General features: G+C 45.0%; 1 protein-coding gene across 13 annotated transcripts; it reads right to left on the minus strand.

Moving 5' to 3' along the window:
* Positions 1–1,847: 1,847 nt before the first annotated feature.
* Positions 1,848–25,082, minus strand: TDRD5 (tudor domain containing 5). 13 transcript variants are annotated; one of them, XM_065674072.1, is made up of 12 exons: positions 25,007–25,082; positions 24,391–24,629; positions 22,919–23,458; positions 21,144–21,271; positions 15,227–15,447; positions 14,216–14,422; positions 12,795–12,861; positions 11,459–11,659; positions 9,966–10,127; positions 7,793–7,942; positions 3,519–3,732; positions 1,848–2,696 (listed from the first exon to the last, which is right to left on the minus strand). In XM_065674072.1, exons 1-12 carry the CDS (start codon positions 25,012–25,014, stop codon positions 2,509–2,511), a joined length of 2,325 nt encoding a protein of 774 aa, XP_065530144.1. In that variant the 5' UTR covers positions 25,015–25,082; the 3' UTR covers positions 1,848–2,508. The 13 variants fall into 13 exon arrangements, 11 of the variants coding, with proteins under 11 accessions (XP_065530144.1, XP_065530142.1, XP_065530147.1 ...); XM_065674070.1 differs by lacking the exon at positions 25,007–25,082 and adding an exon at positions 24,760–24,993 and having other exon boundaries at positions 3,519–3,684; XM_065674075.1 differs by lacking the exon at positions 25,007–25,082 and adding an exon at positions 24,760–24,992 and having other exon boundaries at positions 23,054–23,458.

Raw genomic sequence — 25,082 nt, forward strand, 5'->3', positions numbered from 1 at the left:
ATCCCTACTCTAGAACGAGGGGCACACACACAGGGTGCTCTAGCAAAAGGGCCCACAGTGCCTCATGTAGTTGTTCCTCATGAGGATGGGGGGACTCCCAGCCCCTCCAGCACAGACCTGACACCTGCAGAGACAGGGTTGTCACAGGGCAGGACACCTTCCTTCTTTTCATCAGACACCTCTGCTGGCCTGAGTCCCTCATGTCTTGCTCAGGTTTTTCCTGATGCCTGGCACAGCCACCCCTCCTTCCCCACCGCCTGGAACCAGCACAGCAATGCCCCAGAGCAGGGACACAAATGCGGCATCGCTTTTCAGTCCCTGAGGCATCTTTCTCTTTTTCTACAGCCTCAGGCAATAAACATACAAACAGGGACCTGCTAAGCACGAGAAACATGACCCGAGCTGCTCTGGGGAGGAATATGCTGCCGCACAGATGGGAAAGATCAGCCCAGGACACCCTGGAGCAGGGGAGCAGCTCCAGGTGGGTTTTCCATCCCTTGGATGCTGGGGGGGCTGTCCAGGCTCAGGGTTAAAGGATCACACCTTTTATCTTGAAAGGGTGTGGAAAACTAATCAAGCACCTGCAGATGACACGTGAATGGCAAAAACTCATAGGAAAAAATATATCCTGATCAGTTAAGTGCCAGCATGGAATAGCAGCAAAGCCCTGCACCCCACCTCCAACAGGTACCCCAGAAGAACACACAAAAAGGGTGATATGCAGCGGTTAACAGCACAGAATACGCTCACTGTCTGCACACATGTAAGCTCCCAGTGTTCACACACACGCCTCCCAGACCCCCATAGCATCCATCCCCAAAAGCCGCCAGTTACATCTCCAGGCAGCCCCAGCTGGGAATGGGGATGCTGTCCACCCAGCAGGATCTCCCTCACCCCCCGTTTTAGGCTGAAGGGAGCACAGAGGCAGCCTCTGCCGCCACCTAGCAGTGATCTGGGAGGGACATGGCGACAGCTCCTCCAGCCTGCTGGCCCCCTGCTGCAGCCCAGGGACAGGCAGGGGAGGAGGTTGGGGTCTCCTCAGGACTTACCCACAGTTCTCACCTCCGTGCAACCAAAACAGGTCTCCCTCCGCAGAGAGGGTGGTGCTGGAAGCAAGCACCCCATGGCCAGACAGCTGCAAGCAACCTCAGCTCCGTTTCAGTCACTCCCTATGCAAGATAACTGAAGCAAGCCCTGAGCTTGAACATGGGACCAGAGAAGTCAGGAACCTCTGAACCTCCTCGCAGGGTTGTACAGCCCCTGCTCAAGGCAGGGCTCCTTACCTCTCTGCTTCATTCTCCTTCAATAGCTTTCTGCATGGTCATTTCCATTCCAACACTGGAATCGGTTGCCCAGGGAGGTTGTGAGTGCTCCATCCCTGGCAGTGCTCAAGGCCAGGTTGGATGAAGCCTTGTGTGGGATGGTTTAGTGTGAGGTGTCCCTGCCCATAGCAGGGGGGTTGGAACTAGATGATCTTGAGGTCCTTTCCAACCCTAACTATTCTATGATTCTGATTCTATTTTACAATGGGCCCCAGATTTCCTTTCTCTACTTGTTTTTGGACCTTTCACATCCAAAACCACCCCTAAATGCTGAAATTAAAACAAAATAGTCATAGAATGGTTTGGGTTGGAAAAGAGCTTTAAGGATAAACCCAAACAATAAACTTCTTTTGCTGGTCTTTTATCCACTGCAATATTAATGTTAAACCCTATCTTGAGCTTTACTTGCTGGTCTGCAGTGAAGCATACCTCTGGCACATTTGCAGGTGGGTACAGAATGGTCTTTGAAGCCCCTGAAGCCCTGAGGAACAGTCTGGGCACCAGCAAACCAGCTGAACACCAGCATGCATAACCAGGGTACTTTTATTTTCACAGCTCTCCTCAGCATTAAAAAACTCAAGCCCAAAAGGATTTCTTGCCACAGGCAAGGATCTACATAAACATGGCCAACATAAGCTTTCTTTCTCTGGATTCTTCAGAGGTTTCATTCAGTATCAGTGACAGGGGATTCCTTATGCTTCATATGAGTGGCATCACAATTCACCAACAAAATCAGAGCATCTTCTTGCAAGTTAACAGCACCTCCATGGACTGGGGCATGAGCTGGGATACAACCAGCTCTTCTAACAAAAAAGAGCGCATAGAGCATCCACTGCGTTAAAAACCAAAAACATCTCTTCACACAATGTCAAACTGCTCGTGCACTGAAGGAGGGAGGGACAAGTTGTCAGTTTCCCTCTCCTAAACTTAAAGGATATATAACAATGTGACACTTAAATGTTCTCCTGAACCATTAAAGAGCAATAAACCAGCACAACAAAACCAAACCAAACTATTTTCCTAGCAGTAAAAGCAACATTTATCACGCGTACCAGGCGCATATGGAAAGATGAAAGACTCCAAGTTTTTCCAAGCAATTAAACATTTCTGAGCAAACAAAATATCAGCAAGGTCACAGAGAGGACCTTTGCTGCTCCCAGCAGTTGCTCCAGCGTCTCCCCTCTTCTCACACCTTTTTTCTCAGGCTGGGGAGCCAGTGGAAGTAGTTACTGGACGAGGCTAAGCGTGCAGCTGCCAACACTGCAGGTAGCGTGGTAGGAGGTAGACAGAGTTTCCGGGACAGCCCCTGGTCAGGCAGCCCACTGTCAAAGCACAGGCTCCCAGGGTGGTCTTTTCTCCTCATTTGCTCTTCATCTGCATAAGGAAGGACACAGAAAAGAAAGACAGTATTGACATTGGAAACTAAACTGGAGCTCCACTTTAGACTGAAATACATTTTGCCTGGACCTTACCAGGTCATGGCAAGAGGACTTTCTACTGCCCACCTATTTGATGAGCCCAACACTGTATAATCCAAGAGCCTGTCACCCACTCCTCCCAATGTTCCCCCCAGTTTCCCCAGAGGTGGGAAATCAGCTGTGAATTGAGTGCTCCTGCCTGGAGAACTGGGTCTCCACTCCAGCCAGAAAGCTCTGTTCCAAGGCACAAATAGGCACTGCCTTTACTGAGTCATTAATCTACCTCATAAATTGAGCAACTCTCATATGGGTGTTGTAGATTTCTTCATCATTTGGAAGATGGAAAATGAACACCCAGACAGGGACCTTATAAGGGTTTAAAAAAAACCCTTTTGTCCCTTACAGTTGAAAGATTGAGAGACTCAGTATGAAACAAACAGACCCATGTATGAAGTGGAGAAACAAAGACTTCTGCATGAAAGCAGCAGAAAGTCTAAAAAAGACAACAAAAATCAACCGAGGGAGAAATAAACCTCAATTCATTTGTTCCCATTAAACATTTAGGAATCCATTTTGCTGCACAAAGGTCAAACCGATGCATTGCACCCAGCCATTCATTACTTTCATATGTCCATCCCACAGAAAGACGAGCATTTTCATCTAGCAAAGAAGCAGCATCAGTCCTAATATACCCAGTAGTGACTGCAAGACTCACAGCACAGTAACAGACTGCTCGGCTTTCCGCCGTGTTAACTTTAACTGACAAATCTATTCGTACTGTTATGGTTGTCCATAAAAGGCATTGCCATAAGGAGAACAGAGGGATGTACAGCTTCACGAAGTTGGAGATTGTTGGAAAATCTTTCCGTCTGATCAGGCTTATCTTGGCTCATTCCTCCTGGTTCCTTGGAGCACATACAGGAGGTGTAAGAGTCTTCCACTGACTTGAATAAGACAACAGGCATTGAGGACTCTTCAAGACAATGAGGTGTCTGCAAACGTATATAAAAAACTCAGGAGAGGATGTGATTAGTGCATGCTTGGTTCATTAGCTGCCCTAATCTTTATTACCTCTCAAAGTCTGCAACAAATTGGAATGTCAGCAAATGGATAGTTTGAAAAAACAAAACAAGCAAACAAAGCCCCAAACCCCACACCCCACCAAAGACCCCTAGTTCCTCACAACCTTGGCCAAAAGGCAGCTTTTCTTACACAGCAAGCTGAAGAGTGACAGATTATTACAAGATACAAATCACCATGTCTTAGCAAAGAATTAACATCTGGTTCATCTGTCAGCAGCCCCCCGCACAACAAATGATGGCAATGACACAGGGAGTGTCTGCAAGCGAGTGGGAGCTGAGTCAGAGGAAATCCCTCTGCATTTTTGCTTAAGAATACAAATTAAAGTTTCAGGGATCATCACACATGTGTCAGCACTAGACAGGGACTAGAGCCAATGTCTGTTTTTGTTAACTCAGTACAGATGAGAAAAGTAGTGAAACCACAGAGAAGCAGCAATTCACCTTGCCAACCACAGCTGTTCAAAACTAAGGTGCTTGCTGTGCAGGGTTCTTCTGTTGCCAAGGCAGAAGAAAGGCATTCACCTTCAGAAGGGATGGATCACCATTCAGAGGTGCTTCACCCATTGGTGAGAATGCACTCAGAGGATTAGCCCAGAACAACACAATTGTTTAACACAAGCAGATTTAAGCAATTTAAATTGTCCCCCACAAGGCACTCCTGAGGGACTTCTGAAGTATCCAGGAGACCTACAGTGGCTGGGTAGCAGAAATTCAGTGCCAAGACAGAATAATTTGGGTAACAGGCATCATCGGAGTCCAATTAACCAACAACTCAGCTTGATACCTCCAGCCCACTGAAAACCTCTGTCTAAAATGCAGAAAGAACAAGGTTAAAAGATAATAATTATCTCGTCTTGTTACCTATGCTATCCTTGTTGCAGTGCAGGCAGTGTCACTGACACTCCAGGGCAAAGCAGAAACAGGGTGTAAGGGTGGACACTAAAAACATCTGTTAGCAAAGGAAAAAGCTGGGATGGACATAATTAAAACAGGAGGCTGTTCAGTATACAGAAGAGGCAAACCAGAGAGGATACCCTAGAGAGTGCTGTGAGGAGCAGGAAGCAAGGCAGTGCCTACTCTTCCACCTGAATAACACAATTCAGAACACTACCACTGAAAAGGAAAACATGAGCAGTGAAAACTGAAAAGGAGGAAATGCAACTTGGTGATGTTGCCAGAAAACCCTATGATGAAGAGATGAGCACAAATCAGAGAAACAAGGTCCTCCCATCTATTCTCATAAGCAGCTGACTGGTGCATTTCACTCCCCCTAATGACTGTAGGTAGGATTATTTTTTCATTCCACTGTCTTCCTCAACAGAAATTCTTGTCACTGCTTCTAAAGACTGTAACAGAGATCACAGCCAGGGACAGAAAATGTGTCCAGGACCTCTCTATGCCAGTTAGAAAGATAGAATCATAGAATACTTAGGGTTGGAAAGGACCTCAAGATCATCTAGTTCCAACCCCCCTGCTATGGGCAGGGACACCTCACACTAAACCATCCCACACAAGGCTCTGTCCAACCTGGACTTGAACACTGCCAGGGATGGAGCACTCACAACCTCCCTGGGCAACCGATTCCAGTGCCTCATCACCCTAACAGGAAAGAATATTTCCTTATATCCAATCTAAACTTCCCCTGTTTAACTTTGAACCCATTACCCCTTGTCCTATCACTACAGTCCTCAATGAAGAGTCCCTCCCCAGCATCCTTTCAGGCCCCCTTCAGATACTGGAAGGCTGCTATGAGGTCTCCACGCAGCCTTCTCTTCTCCAGCCTGAACAGCCCCAACTTTCTCAGCCTGTCTTCATACGGGAGGCGCTCCAGTCCCCTGATCATCCTCGTGGCCCTCCTCTGGACTTGTTCCAGCAGTTCCATGTCCTTTTTATGTTGAGGACACCAGAAATGCACACAATGCTCCAGGTGAGGTCTCATGAGAGCAGAGTAGAGGGGCAGGATCACCTCCTTCGACCTGCTGGTCACACTCCTTTTGATGCAGCCCAGGATACGGTTGGCTTTCTGGGCTGCGAGCGCACACTGCAGCCGGCTCATGTTCATTTTCTCATCGACCAACAACCCCAAGTCCTTCTCTGCAGGGCTGCTCTGAATCTCTTCTCTGCCCAACCTGCACCTGTGCCTGGGATTGCTCCAACCCAGTTGTAGGACCTTGCACTTGGCATGAGTGAACTTCATAAGGCTGGCATCAGCGCACGTCACAAACGTCTCAAGGTCCCTCTGGATGGCATCCCTTCCCTCCAGTGTATCAACCAGACCACACAGCTTGGTGTCATCGGCAAACTTGCTGAGGGCGCACTCAATCCCACTGTCCATGTCACCGACAAAGATGTTGAACAAGACCGGTCCCAACACTGATCCGTGAGGGACACCACTCGTTACCGGTCTCCAGCTGGACATTGAGTCATTGACTACAATTCTTTGCGTGCAGCCATCCAGCCAGTTCTTTATCCACCAAGCGGTCCGTCTATCAAATTGGCGTCTCTCCAATTTAGAGACAAGGATGTCATGTGGGATAGTGTCGAACACTTTGCACAAGTCCAGGTAGATGACATCAACTGCTCTACCCCTGTCCATCAGTTCTGTAGCCCCATCATAGAAGGCCACCAAATTGGTCAGGCAGGACTTCCCCTTAGTGAAGCCATGTTGGCTGTCACCAAGCACCTTGTTGTTTTTCATGTGCCTTAGCATGCCTTCAGGAGAATCTGCTCCAAGGTCTTGCCAGGCACAGGGGTGAGACGGACTGGTCTGTAATTCCCTGGGTCATCCATTTTTCTCTTCTTGAAAATGGGGGTTATATTTCCCTTTTTCCAGTCGTCAGGAACTTCACCTGACTGCCATGATTTTTCAAATATGATGGACAGTGGCTTAGCAACTTCACTCACCAGCTCCTTCAGGACCCTCTGATGGATTTCATCAGGTCCCATAGACTTGTACAGATTCAGGTTCTTAAGATGGTCTCAAACCAGATCCTCTCCTACAGTGGGCCTAAGGTCTTCATTATCACAGTCCCTGTGTCTGCCTTCCAAGGTGATCCAATGCTTTGAAACTCTCAGTTTAATACTTGCAGGGGACCCGATTGCTATCTACCCACCTGCCTCCATCTCATTGCACTTTAACCCTGCACATGCTACCAGAATCTCTTCTTCTCTCACTCTCTCAAGGTCCCTTTTCCCAGCTTGCTTTCTCTCATTCCCTTTCAGATAACAACCCCGATACTCTGATTCTTCCAGCTCTGCTCTAGACTGAATCAACTGAGAACTGAGAGAACTGACTCTTCCCCTCACCCTTTTAGAAAGATTTTTGTCTCAGCCACTATCAACCTGTACATGTGTAAGGAGCTGTGGTTATCCAAAATCACATAGGCACATTCCCATTTCCAGCTCTGTAATGCTTTCTCCATCTCAACAAATCTTGAGCAATACCGTCTCCCTGATGAATCCAGAGCAGAGAATATTCTGCAAAACATCATGCTGCATGCCCTGTTAGACTCATCATTAACCACCACTAAAGAAGCAACACCAGTGCCACACAGTGCCTCAAAGTGCAACCCAAACCACAACCTTCCCAAATCCACTCTCCTAACTCATAACGAGACCTGTGTGACGCAGCCCCACAGTAACTCCCAGTTACTCCTAGTAACCTTCAGGACTGTTAATGGAGGGGAAGTAGAGCAATGAAGAAGGGCCAGGTTTGACCTATAAAGTGCTGAAACAGTCTTGTTCCCACAATACCTTGATGTGCTAGTGGAGCACTAGTGCATCAATACTATCAGAAACAACAGCAAAGAAGAAAATGTATAGCTCTGATTCCATGCTAACAGCCAGTCATAATTTGCCAGTCACTTAAAAAAAAAAGAAATACATGTTAAAGCAATCAAAGGGTTATTAAAATAATCTAAAACCAAGAACAACCCCTCTCAACAGCAATAGCTGCGAAAAACGCCCTTACCTTAACCACTGCCGCAAGATCAGTAGAAGTTTCACCTGTATCCTCCTGTGCAAGTTCAGTGTCTTGGTCTGTTGTTCCTGGGACACTCACTTCATCCAAAAGTGGCTGCACATCATCCTCTGTCTCCTCATTATCAGACAGATGCCATTGCTAAGGAGATGGACAAAACAAGAAAAGGTAAAGCTAGTGTGGGTAGAAGAAAGCTGCATGCCATGGAGCAAATTACAGAGCAATCAGATCATACCACTAAAGATTAACTGAGAGAGAAATGCAAAGGAGCTTATCTGTTCTACTCAGAAGTTTTAACATTTCTATGTGGAGAGCTTGGGCTACTTCTAATGGGCAGAAATAACACGGAAGGATAGGAAGTTACGTGAATAAGAAATTAACTCTTACTTGAACTTCTCCACAGTAAAACTTATCACTTGGAAAGTACAGTTTTATTCAAGCAACGTTTTTTGGTTATTGCTTGCTGCCTTCCGAAAAATTTTACCATGTATAAGTGTCCCAACATAACAGAGCTGATACAACACAGTGTCCAGATGTTTTGCACTTAAGGAGGATGGGAGGTAAAAGAGAAAGTTGTTAATCCTGATGAGGCAAATCTAAGATCAGACAATGCAAAGGGAGTTTCGCACAGTTTAAGAGGAGTTACCAGAAGACGCTAGCTAAGCAGTTAACAAGTGTCATGTTGGACACATTTCATTCCAGTTCAAAATATTTTGAACTATTGAACTGCCACTGATGATCATGTTAATGATGCACCAAGGAAGAAAAGGAAACATTCTGGAGAGCTAAACAGAACAGCAGAGAAGGGAATGTTTAAGGTCTTACAGAAAGGGTGATCTAGAGGATGGACTGCCAATTTCTGGAAATGGATTCTAATAAGACCCTTGAAATCAGACATGACAAAACCACCTGAATGCATTTACATTCCTCTAGTCTTGAAATTACCAGCTATGTCTGACATTTACAGAAATGCATCTTGCTGTAGTTAACTAGTTAGGGTACTCTCTGTATTTTTCCATTAAACCCCCCCAAACACAACGAACTCAGATGTGCAGCCTATGTCATGTTAATTTCTTGCACATACATACATAAGACACTGGTTTGTATCCTTCAGTTCAGATAATACAGCAGCTGTGCAAAGCCATTAATATCTAAGACATATAGCTTTCATGGTTTCTCTAGAACAGAAACACAGTTGGCTAAAACAAAGCCTAGTTAAATGACTGCTTTACAAGTCACAAACATTACACTAGCTTTTACTCTTATTTCAGAGAAATGTCAGAGAACAGCCATGGAGCAGGCCCACTGCTGAACACTTCAAACAGCTGACATTTACTCAGAGATGCTTTGGCCCCTGCAGTAAAATGTGTCATGAAAATACTACAATTTAAGTAACACAGAAAAGTAGAGAGAGTCACCTGTAGCCAAGTGTTCCTGGCATTTCTAGCATTTAGTACTACATCTAGCATCTAGTACTACATTAAATTGCACTCAAGACCTGGGTTTTACTCCCTGCTTAAGCCCTCTGTTCACCAGTTTCTCCACCTGTTAAATAGGAAAAGGCTTCTCTTTCAACATGCTCTGAAATAAAAGGTGTAAAGTAGCACCCAGATCTAGAGATCATGACCTTACCTACTGCATCAACCAGGACTGCAAACTGCTTCCTTTCAAGTAAGTTTGGAATGAGTAAGACCTTTAATTGAAATAATACACCACTAATTCTTATGGTCTTTTTCCACATTTAAACAACACCCTAAGTTATTACACATCCTTTGCCAAACCCCAGAGATGTGAGAGGAAAATACACCACTTCTTGGCTCCCAGGGGTGCAAAACATGAAAGTCAAACTGATCTCAAGAATCTAGTACTGGTTTGAGTTCTCAGAGTCCATTCCCCCCCATCTGAAAAAAATTTGGTGCATATGGGAGGTTGGTGAAATCACTGGCACACAGACTCCCTGAAGTCTGCAAAAGGATCAGAGACAAGCAACTAGAGATGTACTTATGCTCCACATGTAATTGTTTTTATATTATGGTTCTGCCTGCTTTTTGTAAAAGCAAAACACCAGCTCCACAGAAAACTGCATGGGACTAAACAATACATGTCTACTGACCCCCGGAGCTGATTTTATTGAGTGATAGCTACACCATAGCCAAAATCCCACCTGGTCACACAGTTCATTCCCACCCAGCTTTGAAGTTGCTGTTGGACTATCTGCATCTAGAGACTCCTGCTGCAAGCAAAGGTCTGGTTCCGCCAGTTCAGCATTCTCCCACTTCTCACGGGGCTGAACATACAAGGCCAAAGGATTCAGTTCCTTGAATCCCTAGTAGCAAACAAACAAAACCCAATATAGTCAAGAAAAGCATTTTTTAACTACCACAAAGAATAAAAAGAATTCATCAAATTTCTAATAGGTTTTATGAAGAAGCACACCACCCACAAGTTAGCTCCAAATCCTTGCAGAAACTGTCTTTCTCTTCCTACAAATATCAGCTCCTCTCCTTTAAGCAACAAAATTACTCAGCAGTGGTCCACTCCCCCCAAAATCAGACATACATATGCAAAAATACAATCACAGCAATCCCACCGAAACACATATTCTTTATCTATTCATGAAAACAAAAGATAGAAGCACAGCAGACTGTAAAGCCTGACTTTCTGCTGAGACATAAAATCGTGGCAGTACCTTTTTAAGGGTTTTCATATCCACACAGTTCTTACTGAAACTGAGCTGAGAGATTTAGTGTGAGGTGTCCCTGCCCATGGCAAGGGGGTTGGAACTAGATGATCTTAAGGTCTTTTCCAACCCTAACTATTCTATGATTCAGACAACGACACAGATGGGCCCAAATCATAAATGCTCTCACATTGGTTTACAACCTGTTGGTCTAAGGGACAACACACAATCTACGTGGTTACACTGTCCAACATCGTACATCTCACTGGCAAAGTAAGAGACTTTTTAAACCAAGACCAGTTCCATAATTCAGCTTATTAATGTCAAAACCAATCTTCAGTGCCTGCAGTAGAGAAGACTGAAATAATTTAACTATCTTGTTCCTTACTCAACTGCCTCTGCCACTATGTAGCACTACTTTTAAGTTAGACAATAAAATTTAATTAACGTGCCCTGAATAACTTTATAGATAAATCAGGGACCTCAACTTATGGCTAACCAAACTGGCAGGAATTAACAATGGGTAGTGAAGTAACTAACACATCTCTTAACAACCTCTCAATTCCATCTCAGTTTGGCCTTATGCACAGAACATTTACAGCTATTTTACTTTTCCATTTATTTATATGAGAAGCGTGTCAGCTCCAGGTGAATCTGCAATCCTAACAAGGTAATCAACTTGAAAAAAAATAAAAACCTTCTAATCCAGTGTTAGAAGACAGGGTAAAAATAATTAGTTCTACTAAATCAGAACATCACTGCTGTACCATCAGATTCCACCTCAACTGAAAAGCTCTCATCATAGTTAGACACCATGGGATGCAGTCACAAAATGTTAAGTCACACAAAAGCAGGGAATACCAGTTTTCTCTTCACAAAACTACTTGCTTCAAGCTAAAGATCTTCCCATTAGAGGTACCTAACTGATGTTTTTGTTTGGTTGGGTGCCTTCTAGCAGCACATGCCTCCCTCCTGACCTCAGAAGGAATGTTCTTTCCACAGATGTCAGCATATCCTTTATCCTTCAAGACACAGTGGAAGTAGACATCCTCCTTAGTAGATGTGTCACACAGGAAAAGATGCAAAATGCCATTGACATATTCATCCACAATGCCAACAAGTAGCTTGGAACTACACAGGCTCTTGAACAGGAGAGTTGCTGCATTGGACCATGTACCCTAAAGAAGAAACAAGAATATAAAGTTACTATAAACGGACCAATATCCACCACCTGAGACTTCTCCCTGAAGGCACTTGTCAAAAAGGCAGTTAAGCTAGGTCAGGCTAGGGACTAATATAGGAAAGTCAAGTAGACGAGCTTCCCAGCACTGAATACATCTAATTACCCCAAAGCCTGTAATGCTAGTTACACTGGGAATGCCCTTTCACCCTAATACCTATTTCCAAACATGGTTTGAGGGCAGTGAGTTTATCACAGTTGCCTAAAACAGTTTTTTAGGTTTTTCTTTTTTGGTTTTTTTTTTTTTTTTTTTTAAATTCCTGGGATCCTGTGATTATAAATGTTAGAAGCGTGGTAAGTTTTCAAGAGGCTGCTAAGCCCCACTGCAACGAAAACTGTGATTCTTTAACCCTCAAAAAACCCAGAGGAAATAACTTTAAAAAAATAATGTCTTTAAAAGACAGAAGCTTTCCTTCAGAGATTTTATTTCTCAGGCTTCTTGACCAAGGCTTCCCAGCACACAGGAATTTTCTTATGACCTCTATCATTCCTTGGGTAAGCTGGCTGCATCAAAACAACTCACTTGAAGCTCTGTCACTGATGAGATTTTTAAAACAGAGGACTGGATCCACTAAGGCTTCAGAAGGACCCTGGAGAATTACTGGCAGGGAAAAAAACAGATTTCATAGAATCACAGAATGGTTTGGGTTGGAAGGGACCTTAAAGCTCTTCTAGTTCCAACCCCCCTGCCACAGGCAGGGACACCTTCCACTAGACCAGTGTACTCAAAAAATCTCATCCAAGTTCCTGCCCTTGAACACTTCCAGGGATGGGGCAGTTACAACTTCTCCAGGCAACCCGTGCCAGTGTCTCACCACCAGCTTAACAGTAACTATCTGTTTCTGCAACAGTATAAAGAAGAATATTCTGATCATAAACAGACAGAGGAAGGCAAAGAGAGAAAGACACTTAAGCAGTCATACTCTGCTGAACTTAACAGCAGCAATTCTGTTGTAAACCTGAAATTCTGTTGTAACCTGAATTAATTTGCGTATGCCCTCTATTGGAGGGCAACTTTTACTTGATAGCTCTCATACGTATGTCAAGAAACAAAACTGCCTGTGAACACATACCTCCACTGGTTTTACCCATGCCAAGGAACACGGGATGGCCTGAGCAGGAAGCTTCAAGTAGCACCACCTACAATACAAAATAAAGACATCGCCATTACATTGAAGACAGCAAAACCAGGCAAAGAGTAGAACTTCCTCCTGTTCTGTGTTTTAAAATCAGCTTAGGAATAGAGAGGCCCATATTGGATTTTGTACTTAAAGACTAAAGCCCAGCAGCAGTTTTGGAAAACACATCATATCCAAGAATGGGCACAACAAAAACAGCAGTAGCAATTGGTCCCCTATGCCTTCCCTTGCCCAAGCGCCTTCCCATCAAACCCCCTTATGGTTATCAAGTTATGGACAGACAGCAACGATTTTTGAACCAAAGAATGCCTGTGGGCAGGCATAAATTAAAGCAAATCATAGGTAAGAAGGAAATGGGGAAAAGGTACTGAATTACAGAGGAAAACAAGTACCTCTGACACTGCAAATGTGTCCCACTTCGACTGATGTCCGTTCAGAAGGATGTTCACATCCATCCACGGAACCCAGGAAGGAAGATTAGAGAGCTTGTCCCAAAGTAACAGAAAGCAGCAAGAGGAAAGACGGAGGAGTGAAGGCAGAAACAGGAAAGGATTTAGCCCAAAGTCACAGTGAGGGAGTGATGGACAGGGCTTGCGAGCAAAGAACCTAGAGTGATCAGAAAAACAGGTCTTAAATAATGTTGCTTACATTAGCATGTAAGCAAGGAAATGCCTCAGAGACACAATTACTGAATAAAAGCCCAGATTTTTTCTAAGCAATCCACATGCTGGGATGTCTTTCTGAAGAAAGACAGGCCAGTCGACCTTTCCTCAATACCTGGAAGGCAGCAGAAAAACTAACCCTGGGAACCATGAAGGACAAGGTGACTGGGAATGGCCAGCATGGATTCACCAAGGGGAAGTCATGTTTAACCCGCCTGACAACCTTCTATGATGAAATGACTGGCTTGGTAGGTGAGGGAAGAGAAGTGGGTATTACTTACCTTGATTTCTATCAGGCTTTTGACACTGTGTCCTGTAAGATACTCATAGGAAAGCTAATGAAATACGGGCTGGATGAGCAGACAGTGAGGTGGACTAAGAACTGGCTGAAGGGCCAGGTTCAGAGAGCAGTAATCAGTGGTACAAATCTGGAGGTCAGGAACTAGCAGTGTTACCCTAGGGGTCATGACTGGGTCCAATACTGTTCAACATCTTCATTAATTATGTGGATGATAGGCCGAGCCTACCCTCAGCAAACCTGCAAGTAAAAACCATCTCAACATGATCCTGGGCAGCCCAACCTATATGGCCCTGCTTGAGTGGGAAGGCTGGACAGGACAACCTCCAGAGATCTCTTCCAACCTCAACCATTCTGTAGTCCTGGATCATTCTACGATTCTGTGATTTACTTACTTGAGGAATCTCAGCCAAGACTTTCGGACAATTTCGAGGTTTCCGTAATCAGGGTAGAACACCTCTACATCTTTGTCATTGATCACACGGTGGATGATAACACGGTACCACCATCTCGAGATCATTACACAGCAAAGCTGTCCAGGCTGTATTGAAGACTCAGGCATGATATAACGATCGGAAACAAGTTTATTTGAGTAACAGTGTCTGCAAAAGATCAGAATGAGAAACCATGCTTTGTAGGATGCAGGAGATGAATACACAGAAATACACAGGGCTTCAGGAGAATCCAGATTTCTCAAAGTTAAAATTACATTTTAACTGTATTCTTGGGTTCCAACAAGAAGTTAATTAATATGGATTAATCAGAAGCTACATACGATTATTCTAGTCATTAATGACATCACCTTGACATGTCAATGCTTCCCGTGAACCAGATGCTGGTGTATTGGCTCACATACACAGTACGTCTGCAGAGTCTGTAATCACACTTACACATGCCCCACAGACATCAAGCATTTGCTCTGGCACACAATTAACAACAATTGTAGCACTGTTGTAGTGTAACAGAATTCTAAATGTATAATGTAGCTGACACAAAGGCACTGACAGGATTTTGCCTTCAAATATAGGTTGGACAAAGGCCTGTTACCTGTTGCTTTTTGGTAAGTGTTGGAGATGGGAGTAAAAGCCTTAACTGAGCACATTAACCATAGCAGCACAGACCACAGAGAGGTGCAAAGGAACCTTAACGTTCCTTTCCAGGCTTTCGAAGTTTAGAACTGTCTAGGACACAGCCAAAATACAGTGAATTGCTATTAACCATATTTATTGCTTGTAAGTAAAAGGAATGGGTAGGCATTACCAGCATGTGTTTCAGTACAGCACTGGCATCTCTCTATTAAGTAATCAAGCCAGCAGTGACCATAACCAACATCTGGGTGCCATGTTCCTTCAGTACAAGCACACACACACGAGTAGTAGTACTGAATCAGGATAGCATGCTCGCACCTCATGTCAACCATCATATCCTGCAGTTTATCAGATGTTTCTCTGCTGCATACGTGGACATAGAACTGGTTAGGAGAGACAATTACTTCCACAAAGACTCCCACCAAGCACCTTCTCTCCAGTGGTGGTAAACTGCAAAGACTTCTGTCCTGAACAGCATCTGGGGGTATTTCTGGAGTCATTATCAATTTGTCTAGTAGGGACTGCTCCAAATCTTGAGCCTACAAAGGAATAAAAGGAGGGTGGCACTCAGATGTCTTGTCATGCACTGAACACACATAATTGTCCTTTCCACTAAGGTAAAAAAAAACCAAAAAAACAACAGTTCTGCTTTTCTGGGGACCTGTTAGTTACTGAGTATCAGATAATCCCAACAAACTGCACAAACTGGGATTAAAACTTGCCCTGTGACAGAAGCATTCATTTTAACATTCTCTGTCTTTCCTCCTTCTTTCTTCCCTCTAGTTTAAAGGGGGGTGCAACAAAAAAATCCTTGCTTAAATTCCTGCGAGGAATAAAAGAAGAATTGAAGTCATGTAGAATATTATTAAAAAAGTACTGAATAGGTATTGCTAGAAAAGCAAACCAAACCAAGTATCTACACCAAAACAAAACCAACAGCAAAACAACCCACAAACCCAACATGGCAGTTTGTTGGATTTTACCCCAAAGGTAAAATTTCTATGTTCCAGGACCATGAAAGAGTACATGACTGAATCAGCAAAACTACCCGAAAACGACTGAAAAGTGACAGAAGGCACAAATGCATCTCACTTTCACATTAAAGCTATTTTCCAAGGATAAAAACAAACAAAAAAGAAAAAACAATCCTACAAATTCTGTTCTTTTCTCACTCTTGACAAATTGTACCTGAGTGAGCTGTTAGCACAGATTACAATTCTGTGTTAATTCTTTTACTACCAAAACCATGATTTCATTTGAACTAATGTGTGGATGGGAACCTTAATCAGACATCAGCTGTTTTCACTGCTTCAAAAGCTTTCTCTTGTGCAAAAAAAACAGCACTCATCCAATGATCAGAAGTCAAAACTATTTCAATTTTACTCACCTTGAATCTGTTCCAAGTTACCACTGCATTATACACCAGGCAAGGTATGGTAAATTTGTCTTCCAGCACACACATCATTGCATGTATGGCTAAATTCAATTGCAAACAATGGGGTTTTTGCAATACAAGTTCTTTCAACCATTTTCTGAAGAAGCAGACGAGAGCTTTCTGCAGACTGAACAAGGGCTAACATCCTTGAATTTGAGTTAAAAGTTTTGACTAAAACAGACTTAAACAGTGAGTTAACATTTTTGAGTTAAAGAGCAACTGAGGGAATCCTTGCCTGAGCAGCAGCAGCATCTCTAGAAAATACCCTTACATTTCACTCCACCCAAAAATGGACACCTTTTTCTCCGAAAAAGCTCTTCATATCAGACTGTTGGAAGCACACATGACCTTCATAATCTAGCTCATACACTGGTAGCAACAGACATTTCTTTGAAAGATGTAAAAGATGTATTTAAAAACACCCTCACAAAAAAGGAACAAATTTGTAAAAAGATAAACCAACAGAACACACTGCAAAACTAGGCTTACAAGAGGCACGGCCTGTGAGACTGGCTGAACTCCTTGCCCTGTGCTGGACTGGAAGCTGTCAAGATTGGTGCAGATGACACATTCTGCATAGGGCAGTGAGAAAAAGCTGCCAAGAGCAAGAGCAATGTATACTTTACGCTTCTCAGGGCCAAGGAGATTGACTCAGCCCTTGTCCCTCATTTGACCCTTACAACACTTCCACTAGCAGTCTCTTGTGACTGGATATTTGGATGCCTTGCAGCAGGACAGGAATGAGGTCTCATCTTCCCCCCTCTACCTTGCAGCATCCCAACAAACAAGTGTTCACTGCATACCCAAACTAATACATTTCAACCTGCTTTCCTCCTTTTTAGGGCATTAAAAAACCAAAGCAGCAAAACCCCCAAAAAACAACCCAACAAAACCAAAAACCATGATCATTAAACCGGTTCCCTTTGCAGTATGTCAGAACAAAAATCTGAAGCTACCTGGACCATACCCCCCCTTTTGTCACCGTTCCCACAATCAGACTTTGTTTGATCTTGGGCAATTCCCTAGACTTCCTTATTCTCTGGACACAGAACAGAATCACAGAACAGAATCACAGAACAGAATCACAGAACAGAATCACAGAACAGAATCACAGAACAGAATCACAGAACAGAATCACAGAACAGAATCACAGAACAGAATCACAGAACAGAATCACAGAACAGAATCACAGAACAGAATCACAGAACAGAATCACAGAACAGAATCACAGAACAGAATCACAGAACAGAATCACAGAACAGAATCACAGAACAGAATCACAGAACAGAATCACAGAACAGAATCACAGAACAGAATCACAGAACAGAATCACAGAACAGAATCACAGAACAGAATCACAGAACAGAATCACAGAACAGAATCACAGAACAGAATCACAGAACAGAATCACAGAACAGAATCACAGAACAGAATCACAGAACAGAATCACAGAACAGAATCACAGAACAGAATCACAGAACAGAATCACAGAACAGAATCACAGAACAGAATCACAGAACAGAATCACAGAACAGAATCACAGAACAGAATCACAGAACAGAATCACAGAACAGAATCACAGAACAGAATCACAGAACAGAATCACAGAACAGTTAGGGTTGGAAAGGACCTCAAGATTATCTAGTTCCAAATCCCCTGCCATGGGCAGAGACCTTGCACTAAACCATCCCACACAAGGCTTTCTCCAACCTGGCCTTGAACACTGCCAGGGATGGAGCACTCACAGCCTCCCTGGGCAACCCATTCCAGTGCCTCACCACCCTCACAGGAAAGAATTTCCTCCTTATATCCAATCTAAACTTCCCCTGTTTAAGTTTTAACCCATTACCCCTTGTCCTGTCACTACAGTCCTCAATGAAGAGTCCCTCCCCAGCATCCCTATAGGCCCCCTTCAGGTACTGGAAGGCTGCTATGAGTTCTCCACGCAGCCTTCTCTTCTCCAGGCAGAACAGCCCCAACTTTCTCAGCCTGTCTTCATATGGGAGGTACTCCAGTCCCCTGATCATCCTCATGGCCCTCCCCTGGACTTGTTCCAGCAGTTCCATGTCCTTTTTATGTTGAGGACACCAGAAATGCACACAGTACTCCAGGTGAGGTCTCACAAGAGCAAAGTAGAGGGGCACGATCACCTCCTTTGACTTCATCACACCAAACTAAAATTTCTTTAAAGGATCAGAACAGCCTACCAAAAATCTCTAGAGGGTATGTTTTATGAAGTGCCACACCAAGTCCAAGTCATAGTCCCAGTCTCCCAGGTTCATTCATACACAAAACACCAAAGCAGGAAGAACTCCTAGGACCCTTTCCTGACCTATGTGCTCCAACTGTACAGGTACATACACTCATAAGGTGAGCTTGGCTGAAGTGTCTCATTATTTCCTTTCCTTTTGTTATCCTCCTTTTGACAGTAGGATGATTTTCCTCAAGAAAAAGAAGGCTTAAAGATACTTAAAGTTAAAAAATAGGGGGGACACAAACAAATTCTTCCAATGAGGTCTGGCAGTTCAGAGCCTATGTACTGTTCCTTCTCCATCCCCTTCTAAACATACACTGCTATAAAAAACCTCACAAAACCAAAGCAGACAAACAAACCAAACAAGCCCTCAAAGTTTCCCAAGTCCCATCAGACAGGAGAGCTGAGACTGCAGGAATTAAGGTCTCTGAGGGCCAAAGACTGTTGGTTGATATTCAAGGATCACCGACCACAAGCTCAGGAGTGTTGCATCCTAAATAGAAGGGAGTGCAGCAGGAGGGCCAGGAGACCTCCTTGGATGGATAAGGAGCTGCTGAGGAAAATTCAAAGGAAAAAAAGAGGTGGAAGCAGGGACAGGTGGCCTGGGAAGAATACAAGAATATTGTCTGGGAAGCTAGGGTCCAGGTTAGGAAAGCTAAGGCCCAGCCAGAATTAAATTTGGCTAGGAATGTTAGGGATAACAGGAAGGGATTCTACAGGTATGCAGTGAATAAAAGACAGACTAGGGACAACATGGGTCCTCTCCGGAAGCTATTGGGAGAACTAGCTACCCTGGATTTGGAGAAGGCTGAGGTTCTTAAAGACTTCTTTGCCTCGGTCTTCACTGGCAAAGGCTCTGACCGCACCACCCAAGTCTCGGAAGGCAGACGCAGGGACTGTGATAATGAAGACCTTAGGCGCACTGTAGGAGAATCTGGTTCGAGAGTACCTTAAGAACCTGAATCTGCACAAATTCATGGGACCTGATGAAATCCATCAGCGGGTCCTGAAGGAGCTGGTGAGTGAAGTTGCTAAGCCACTGTCCATCATATTTGAAAAATCATGGCAGTCAGGTGAAGTGCCCGACGACTGGAAAAAGGGAAATATAACCCCCATTTTCAAGAAGGGGAAAATGGATGACCCGGGGAATTACAGACCAGTCAGTCTCTCCCCTGTGCCTGGCAAGACTTTGGAGCAGATTCCCCTGAAGGCATGCTAAGGCACATGAAAAACAACAAGGTGGTTGGTGACAGCCAGCATGGCCTCACTAAGGGGAAATCCTGCCTGACCAATTTGGTGGCCTTCTATGATGGGGCTACGGAACTGATGGACAGGGGTAAAGCAGTTGATGTCATCTACCTGGACTTGTGCAAAGTGTTCGACACTGTCCCACACAACATCCTTGTCTCTAAATTGGAGAGACATCAATTTGATAGACGGACCACTCGGTGGATAAAGAACTGGCTGGATGGCCGCACACAAAGAGTTGTGGTCAATGACTCAATGTCCAGCTGGAGACCAGTAACGAGTGGTGTCCCTCACGGATCAGTGTTGGGACCGGTCTTGTTCAACATCTTTGTCGGTGACAGGGACAGTGGGATTGAGTGCGCCTTCAGCAAGTTTGCCGATGACACCAAGCTGTGTGGTCTGGTTGATACGCTGGAGGGAAGGGATGCCATCCAGAGGGACCTCAACACACTTTTGAGGTGGGCTGATGCCAACCTTATGAAGTTTAACCATGACAAGTGCAAGGTCCTACACCTGGGTTGGAGCAATCCCAGGCACTGGTACAGGTTGGGCAGAGAAGAGATTCAGAGCGGCCCTGCAGAGAAGGCCTTGGGGATGTTGGTTGATGAGAAAATGAACATGAGCCGGGTAATGGGTTCAAACTTTAACAGGGAAAGTTTAGATTGGATATCAGGAGGTAGTTCTTTACTGTAAGGGTGGTGAGGCACTGGAATGCATTGCCCAAGGAAGTTGTGAATGCTCCATCCCCGATGCTGTTCAAGGCTAGGTTGGACAGAGCCTTGGGTGGCATGGTTTAGTGGGAGGTTTTCCTGCCCATGGCAGGGGGGTTTGAACTAGATGATCTTAAGTTCCTTTCCAACCTTAACTATTCTATGATTCTATGATTCCCCATCTCTGTCACATAGCTGCTTGACACTTAAGCCATACCTACTGCAGCCCGGGAGATTCCACACAGCTAGTCTCAGAACAAAATTACTGAGGTCCAGTTACAATCAAGTACACCAAAAGGTATAACTACTCTTATCATGGAGCAAGATCATGCTTAATTGACCCCAGATGATATGCAACATAGATCTCAAGACCAAAAAGAGACCCAGTTTGTATGGCATATAAAGCTATATACCAGATCAGTATGAGTCTAGACACCTCCAGGCTCATCCAAAACAGGTACAAAACTCTTTGAAAGCAGCAGTGCGTCAACAATGCAAACTTAACAGAAACAAGAGCAGTAAAATAAAGAGTATCACTCCCAGGATTAAGACATGAAAGACCTACAGATTGCTTGTCCAGCCACTTACTTGTTTGAGGCTATCACACAAATCTACTGCTTGTATTTCCACTGGTTCTGACTTCTCTTCTGCTGTTAGGTAACAGTTCTCTGTCTCACAGATGGGCTCCAAAGCAGGCATCTCCACTGCAGTTGCTCCTGCAAAGATAGTAATTTAGCTGTTATTCTTTGTTGGACTGATGCAGTGTTCCATATTAAGCAGAAAGAGAAGACAAATGAAAAGCCTGAAAGCACTGGTGCTGTTTGTCTCATCTCTGGTACCATTCACAGCCACCAGTCATGAGTATTCACTTAAGAGGCAACCCTACACTGTGCTAATATATCAAAAGAAAACAAAACACACTTGCTTATGTAAGCATACTAACGGTTAAATCACTTGCTACAATGATGCACAGACAGAAAAGCTGAGAATTTGGCAGGAACTATATGTGACTTTCTGCTTCTCTCGTAGCCATTATGGGAATGCTGAAGACATCTCCAGTCTCTTCTGTTTTGTTTTGTGGAACATTGTAGCTGTGCCTTTCAAACTAGTGCTAAACCTTCACTCTGAAAAAGTGCATTGGAAAGGCTTTATCAGCCTGCAGAGCAGATCACAGAATCACAGAATCCCAAGGGTTGGAAGGGACCTCAAAAGATCATCTAGTCCAACCCCCCTGCAAGAGCAGGGTAACCTACAGTACATCACACAGGAACTTGTCCAGGCGGGCCTTGAATATCTCCAGTGTAGGAGACTCCACAACCCCCCTGGGCAACCTGTTCCAGTGCTCTGTCACTCTTACAGTAAAGAAGTTCTTCCTGATGTTAACGTGGAACTTCCTATGCTCCAGTTTACACCCATTGCCCCTTGTCCTATCACTGGATATCACTGAAAAAAGCCTAGCTCCATCATCCTGACACCTACCCTTCACATATTTGTAAACATTGATGAGGTCACCCCTCAGTCTCCTCTTCTCCAAGCTAAAGAGACCCAGCTCCCTCAGCCTCTCCTCATAAGGGAGATGTTCCACTCCCTTAATCATCTTTGTGGCTCTGCGCTGGACTCCTTCAAGCAATTCCCTGTCCTTCTTGAACAGAGGGGCCCAGAACTGGACGCAATATTCCAGATGCGGCCTCACCAAGGCTGAGTAGAGGGGGAGGAGAACCTCTCTTGACCTACTAACCACTCCCTTTCTAATGCACCCTAAGATGCCATTTGCCTTCTTGGCCACAAGAGCACATTGCTGGCTCATGGTCATCCTCCTACCCACCAGGACCCCCAGGTCCCTTTCCCCTTCACTACTTTCCAGCAGGTCAACCCCCAACCTGTACTGGTACATGGGGTTGTTCTTCCCCAGATGCAAGACTCTACACTTGCCCTTGTTAAATTTCATCAAGTTTCTCCCCGCCCAACTCTCCAGCCTGTCCAGGTCTCGCTGAATGGCAGCACAGTCCTCTGGTGTGTCAGCCACTCCTCCCAGTTTTGTGATCCTCCTATTTTTGCTACCTGTTGCTTGGAATTACTAGAAATTCCAGTCCTACACACACAAGCAGAAAGTCCATAGTCTGAATGAGCTAAACATCCCTTCTTTCACCTCATACTAAAAAACAGTGGTAACCTAGAGAAAACTTCTAGTTAAGCTCTCTGCTACCAAAACAACTCCCTTGTCGCAGCTGCTTCTGCAGTACCCCACAACCCTTCTGTGCTAAAACCTAGGGGAACCAGGACTACAGCAACTGGAAATGCAGAACCACCCTCTTGAAACACAGTTGCTTGGCCACAACGCTTGTAAGACAACACCACCTCACCTCGCGGCATCTCTTCCTGCGTCTCACCTCGCGGCATCTCTCCCCGTGTCTCACCTCGCGGCATCTCTCCCCGTGTCTCACCTCGCGGCATCTCTCCCCGTGTCTCACCTCGCGGCACCTCTTCCCGCATCTCACCTCGCGGCATCTCTTCCTTCTTTATCCCATTTGCCAGATGCTTCTCCAGGGTCAGCAAGGAACCTGCTTTTGTCTGCTCAACCACAATGATATCAGACACACTTTTCAGGACTTCAAACATGGAGAAAAATCCATATTGTGTGTACTCAAATGCCCGGCCAAAGCGTCTGAAGAAGGCATTATGGAAGTCCAAGAGCAGAAGTGGTGAGGAACTCAGCAGATCCTGCAACTCAGCTTTCACCCTCGCTGGCAGGATGGGAGCCTTGCGCCTCCGAGGGAAACTCTGTGGATTCTTATGGGAAGAAACAGCATCTGCCCTTACAGCAGCACTCTTACGTTCCTTAGTGCTTCTCTTCTGTCTGGCAACCAGTCTGGCAATTGCTTTGGTGGTCTCATCTGCAATGGCTACAACAGAAAGAAACAAACTATTAGACTACCAAACCAGCAAACCATTAAAAGCTCTACAAAGGCAAAACTCCTCTTTTTCTTTTCATTCCTAATCCCTCCACCTTCTTCAGAAGCAGGTGTCTCCTTCGAAAGCTATCACACTAAACTATGGTTGATTTACAGCAGAGAAACCACTTTTCCTCTTGCTTTGCAAACTGGACTGAACCACTTTTAACAGAGAACAGCCGAACTGCACCCTTATCCCTATAAACCCAGACCCAGGTACAAGGGCAGCCAAATCCTTAATAAAGGATCACAACAGGAGATCCAGCTGCTTGCGAGTTTTGTTGGGAAAACAGTAAATGGCCCATTGCTCCCCTCAGCCAGAATCACAGTAAATCCCCACTGCAGAAGACCCACTTGCCCAGGCAAAGTCTCCCCAGACTTACTATAGCAACCAACAATTTGCACCTACCACTTGTTTCCCAGCAAAAAGGAAATGAAAACGAAAAGCATTCTTTGATATAGACTAAACCTCCCATGGGGTCAGGTAGGGAAACGTATCCAAGAGGCCTCATCCCTGGTTTTGGCTCCTGCTGTACTCTGCATTTACAGGAAAAGCGAAGCTTACCCATTGTAGTGTACCCATAAGAAATGTTACTGCAGTTTCTAAACTAAGTGCATAATGCAAAATGTACAAAAGTAACTGGAAGCTGCTGTGATTTTTCTGAGGAAGAAAAAACAGACAAGCATTAACATGCAGATTAAAAATATATGAAGAAACATCAATGAAAATAAACAGACCTATAGGAGGAAAAAAATAATGCAGAGATATGTGACCTACAGCTAGCTCTAGGAATTCATCCTGCACATCCCTGCTTTGGAGCATCACTTCATAGCAGTATGTGGTCCCAAATAATTCCTCCACCCATAAGGAAACAAAATCTCACCTTTGAGGATAAAAGTGCCTTTCTCATAAGCACAGATTCTGACAACTTCAGGCATATCTGCCACCAGCTCCAAAGTGGATTGGAAGCCCAGGTCATGTACAGGAAGTGGTTTGCCAATCATGGCCATGTACTCGTGCTCCAGCTGAGCTGGGGTTAAGCCCTCCTTGGCAGCCATTAGCAGCGATCTCACCTCCTTTTTCAGCATCTCCATAAGCTGTCCCTTCTTTGACATGTCTGCCCTGAAGAGGAAACAAAAGCAAGCAGAAGGCAACTCGTACCTGCAGTGCAGGCAAAAGGCTTTTTACCATTCAGCATCTGAAAGCTAGGGAGGGAACAGTACAACAAGCCAGGGTCACCAACAAACACTACCTCCCAGGCCCTGTATTTCCTTGCCGGCACCCCTGGAGCTGCCGCCCTCCAGCACCCTCGTACTCAAGCTGGCTCCTCCTGCACTCACTGCCTCCTCCCATGCGATTTCCCCTAAACCCGGGCCGGCAGATTCCCCCCTGGCTTCCCAGGGCCGCTGCCCGAGGGGACAGCGCCGATTCCTGCGGCACCAAATCACAGCTCGAGAACCCCCCGGGCACAACGCCACAGCGGCACGGCCCGCACGCACCCCGCCATGCCGCCGCCTCGCCCACGACAGCCCTCTGCGCCGGCGCGCTCCCTTCCCGCCCTTCCGGGGCGCGAGG

The sequence above is a fragment of the Lathamus discolor genome, chromosome 3 (assembly GCF_037157495.1).
Source record: "Lathamus discolor isolate bLatDis1 chromosome 3, bLatDis1.hap1, whole genome shotgun sequence".
Taxonomy (NCBI): Eukaryota; Metazoa; Chordata; class Aves; order Psittaciformes; family Psittacidae; genus Lathamus; species Lathamus discolor.